At 55.0% G+C, this 4,659-nt stretch overlaps 2 protein-coding genes and 1 non-coding gene across 3 annotated transcripts; 2 read left to right on the forward strand and 1 right to left on the reverse strand.

The window, feature by feature from the left end:
- Nucleotides 1–407: 407 nt before the first annotated feature.
- On the reverse strand, nucleotides 408–515 carry PHACADRAFT_t156. The gene has a single exon. It is a non-coding gene; the product is annotated as a tRNA-Lys (tRNA).
- A 793-nt stretch (nucleotides 516–1,308) lies between these two features.
- Nucleotides 1,309–2,957, forward strand: PHACADRAFT_179428 (uncharacterized protein; the record flags this gene model as incomplete). The annotated part of the gene is made up of 6 exons (XM_007402633.1): nucleotides 1,309–1,829; nucleotides 1,880–1,911; nucleotides 1,979–2,185; nucleotides 2,238–2,525; nucleotides 2,577–2,683; nucleotides 2,939–2,957. Exons 1-6 carry the CDS (start codon nucleotides 1,349–1,351, stop codon nucleotides 2,955–2,957), a joined length of 1,134 nt encoding a protein of 377 aa, XP_007402695.1. The 5' UTR covers nucleotides 1,309–1,348.
- Nucleotides 2,958–3,617: 660 nt separating this feature from the next.
- PHACADRAFT_214674 (uncharacterized protein) lies at nucleotides 3,618–4,593 on the forward strand (the record flags this gene model as incomplete). Its single annotated transcript, XM_007402634.1, has 3 exons — nucleotides 3,618–4,202; nucleotides 4,252–4,283; nucleotides 4,345–4,593. Exons 1-3 carry the CDS (start codon nucleotides 3,719–3,721, stop codon nucleotides 4,591–4,593), a joined length of 765 nt encoding a protein of 254 aa, XP_007402696.1. The 5' UTR covers nucleotides 3,618–3,718.
- Nucleotides 4,594–4,659: the final 66 nt, after the last annotated feature.

Genomic DNA, 4,659 nt, shown 5'->3' on the forward strand with positions numbered 1-4,659 from the left:
GATGGAGGCCGGTGGGCTCCCGGCGTACTCGACGGCGAGGATGCAGCAGTGCAGCAAGGCCTTGCGGGACGCGCCGGCCATCGGCGACGCACATGCCAGGGCCTGGGTGGAGTATTGGCGGCAGAGTGGGTTCCTTTCGTGAGGTTAGTTTGGGTTTGTTTGCGATAGTACTCTCCATGTTGTCGAGATCATTGATTGTAGGACTACGGGTGTCTCCTCAGTTTGTATATAAAACGAACGCGAGGGCGAGAGTGTCGTCGAACTGACACAGTCTCGACGACCAGTGATCGTTTCCTAACAATTTTTTCGCAACTGATTTGAGTAACGTCCGGAAGTATCGAGTGCTAGGATTCCACAAACTTGCTTATGTAACGAACCAGGAAACTAACGAAAGAACAAAAACATCTAGCCCACCGCGAGGGTCGAACTCGCAGCCTTCAGATTACGCTTAGAATCGCGTGCGCTCGCCTGCGACCATAAGAGTCTGACGCTCTATCCGATTGAGCTAGGCGGGCAGCATCCCAGATGTTACTTAAATATAAATATCATACCAGCATAATATGCGTATAGTCCGTGTCACCTTTTTCACACAATTGTTGCAAACCGTCAATCAACGCGATGTCCCAGCTACAATGGCAGCTTTTAATCACTGTCTCCTTGACAACAAGGAAGGCTATCCAGAGCGTGCACCGCCTCCCAAGGCACCGCCGACCTCGACGTGATGAACGCCGGACATCACCTCAACCTCCCAACAATATCCTGTCGTATCTAATTTGCGACTGACTTGCCAGCTCTATTCTCTTCTTATGTAATCGGCGATAATATGTCCCAGACTTCACGCGGGGGCCACAAAGCCCGCGTCTATGTGTAGGATTTTGTTCCCGATCAAACTTCAGCAACAAGCAAGTCCTGTGTCCAACATACACATCCTCCTGAATTTTCAACTTCGTACAGAGGTGACGAACAGCCTACATTATCGAAATTGCGTGTGAACAAAACCTTATGTAGTGGCGGGTGTCGCTAGACTAACCTGCTCTTGTCTCGCGGCCCCTGTCCTGGGGACAGCTGCTGAGTCAAGATGAGGCCTCGATGCATGAAGGCGGGCAGTGTCCAGCCTATCACAGTGGCCGCTGATACTGCGTGCTCGGGCAACTTCACCGTATCGCTTGCTCGAACCGACTAGCGCAGAAACTTGACGCAATCGTGCTGAGTAACGTCCGCGCGTCATTCCTATTACGTTGAATTGACGTGCTTATACGTGGCGACAATCAACATGTATAAAGATACGAGTGGGAAGAGCCCAAATGCGCGCAGATAGTGCTCCCAGAAGACCAAGACCCGCGGCAACATGTCCAAGAAAACCGACGAGGGAAAGAAGAACGTCGTCATCGTCGGCGGAGGTGCTGCTGGCGTCGAAGTCGTACAGCAACTCGCAAAGCAGCTCGACCACGCGCAGTACAACCTGATCTTGCTTAATGCGCGGCCGTACTTCGTGCACGTTATCGCCGGGCTGCGGATGGCCGTCTCCGAGGCGGAGCGGCTCGAAGACCAGGTGCTCATCCCTTACGACCGGCTCCCAGCGACCTTTGTCCAGGGCACGCTCGTGGAGATCGAGGAGACTGCTCCTGGCAAGGGCGGTGTGCTCGTCCTCGCGAACGGCGACCGTCTCGAATACGCGGCCCTCATCCTCGCAACGGGTTCCAAGTGGCCAGGCCTGATCGACTATGGAGACTCGAACGAGGAGGTGCACGAGAATATCAGGATCTGGCGCGAGAGGTTCGCCCAGGCGAAGAATGTGGTCATTGCGGGCGGAGGCGCGGTCGGTATCGGTGAGCTACATCGTTCCCTGTCCGAGATGCAACGCTGACAGCGCGTCCAGAGCTTGCCGGCGAGATTGTCGACGCACATCCGGTGAGCACAGCGCGATGCCCATGCCCTATGGCGTTTCTGACAACGTTTCATCTGTTCACCTGCATAGAACACTAAGGTCACCATCGTTCATAGCGGCACGCGACTGATGAACGACGTCTACCCGGACAAGTTCCGAAAGAGCCTAGAGCAGAAGGTCCTCTCCCGCGGGATTGCCCTCATAGACCGGGACTACGTCGACAACTTCCCCGAAGCACTCACCGCTACCGACATCGTCACACGCAGGGGCAAGACAATCAAGGGTGCCGACCTTGTGGTGCGCACCTTGTCCCCTAAGAACCCTGCTTCGCGCGCTGACACCATCGCAGATCCCGGCCTTTGGCTCGCGTCCAAACACTGGCATTATAAACACACTCGGAGCCGGCGTCCTCACCGAGGCTGGCTACGTCAAGGTGAAGCCGACGCTCGAGCTGCCGGACCATCCGGGCGTGTTTGCCGTGGGCGACATCGTCGACTGGAACGAACAGAAGCAGGCTTTCAAAAGCGGAAACCACGCGTCCGTTGCCGTGCCGAACCTGCTCAGCTTCCTCCGTGGCCAACCCCAGAAGAAGGTCTACAAGGGCTCGACAGAGATGATCGTCGTCCCCATCGGAAGGGTAAGTCTGGACTTGTCCTTGAGCATGAACGCTGCTGAAGGTTCTGTGTAGTCGTACGGCGCAGGGTATTTTGATGTTCTCTGGGGCATCACTGTGGGTAACTGGTTCACCGGCATGATCAAGGGGAAGGACCTTCTCGTAGGCATGACGCGGAAAAAGCTCAGCTACTGAATATTCGTATCTGCTTCGCGTGTGTCCTGCACCTCTCTCGCTTGTTTACGTCGTCCTGGGCTTATGGTTATTGTTTGACTTTCGTACTTCCTCTCAGATACCAGTGTACTGTTTATAATGCATACCACTTATCGTGTTCGCGGGGACGAGCTGCTGTGTGAGAGTAGGACGTGCGAGCGCCTTAGCGAACATGTTTGCGCAGTTGTCTTCTGAGGCACAGTGCGTAATTAAACAAACTATAGTGATGCACCACCTTCTTAAAACCTTCTCACAGCACAGGAAGGGATACGGACTGGCATGGGCGAGTCCCAGGTAATTAGAACACGGATGGGCGCTTGGCGACCCGCGGCGTATCGCATCCCTTGCTCAAACGGAATACAAGACGCATCGCGGCCCCCACGTCCCACGGAGCGCGCAGCGAACGTGCCCGCAGTACAAGTTTGGGCTGCACTGTCATAACCACAAAAGAACACCCGCTATGAATTTCGGTAAGATGTTCCTAGGCTAGCGGCTGCTATTACTGACCTGGCAACTACTGTAGTACAGTACAGGCGAAACACTTGCTCTGATGTTAGAACTCAGCGCTCAGCCAGGGCCATGGCCATCACACGCATCACACTACTGGATAACTCGTCTGCTGGGGCGAGGTCACGGATAATTGTTGGGCGGGGGACAGTTGCTGAGCCAGGGTGAGGCCTTGAGATATGGCATGCATGGAGCATTCTTAGCAGGTAAGCAGTGTCCAACCTTTCATCAGCGGCTGTTGATGTCCAAGCAACTTCATGACGTCGAAGTAGGTTTGAGTGAAACAGTAGTGATCTCTGTCTCACTCAAACCGACTGGGGCGCGAATCTCACACAAGAGTGCTGAGTCAAGCGTCAGTCCTCAAGCCCGCACATCCTTTCCTACTAGTGTTATGACGCAGGTCAATATGTTTATGCGTGTCGACAATCAGCGCATATAAAGACGCGAGTGGGAAAAGCCCAAACACACATTCTCAAACGGCGGGCACTCTCAGCGACATGTCCAAGAAGATTGACGAGCAAAAGAAGAACGTTGTCATCGTCGGCGGAGGTGCCGCTACAACCTCAGCTATACAGAGCCTCGCGAACAAGCTCGACCACGCGCAGTACAACCTCATCTTACTCGATGCGCGACCGTACTATGTACACAACATCGCCACGCTACGCATGACCGTCTCCGATGCGGGGCAGCTCGAGGACAGAGCGCTCATGCCCTACGACCGGCTCCAGAACGTGACCTTTGTCCAGGGCAAGCTTGTGAAGATTGAAGAGACTACCCCCGGCAAGGGCGGTGTACTCGTCCTCGAGAACGACGAACGTCTCGATTACACAGCCCTTGTCCTCGCGACGGGCTCCCAGTGGAACGGTCCCCCCAACCTCGGACACTCAGACGAGAAGGTGCGCGCAAATATCGAGATCTGGCGCGAGAGGTTCTCCCAGGCGAAGAATGTGGTCATTGCGGGCGGTGGTGCGGCCGGCATTGGTCAGTTTCGTTATCCTCTCCCGAGATATAGTACTGACAGCGTGTCTAGAACTTGCCGGCGAGATTCGTGAAGCACATCCGGTGAGCACGGCGCGCGATGCTCATGCTCTATGGCGCGACTGACAGCTCTTCGCCTGTATAGAACACCAAGGTCACCATCGTCCACAGCGAGACACACCTGTTGAACGACGTCTACCCTGAAAAGCTCCGAAAGAACTTAGAACAGAAGGTTCTCGCCCAGGGGATCACTCTCATAGACCAAGACTGTATCGACGTCTTCCCCGATCCACTTTTTGTCACCGATGTCGTCACGCGCAAGGGCAAGACGATCAAGGATGCCGATCTTGTGGTGCGCACCTTGTCCCCTCGGAATTCCACTTCGGCGTGCTGACACCGTCGCAGATCCAGGCCTTCGGCTCGCGTCCAAACACAGATGTCATTAACACGCTCGGAGCGG

This window comes from Phanerochaete carnosa, assembly GCF_000300595.1.
Source record: "Phanerochaete carnosa HHB-10118-sp unplaced genomic scaffold PHACAscaffold_296, whole genome shotgun sequence".
Classification (NCBI taxonomy): domain Eukaryota; kingdom Fungi; phylum Basidiomycota; class Agaricomycetes; order Polyporales; family Phanerochaetaceae; genus Phanerochaete; species Phanerochaete carnosa.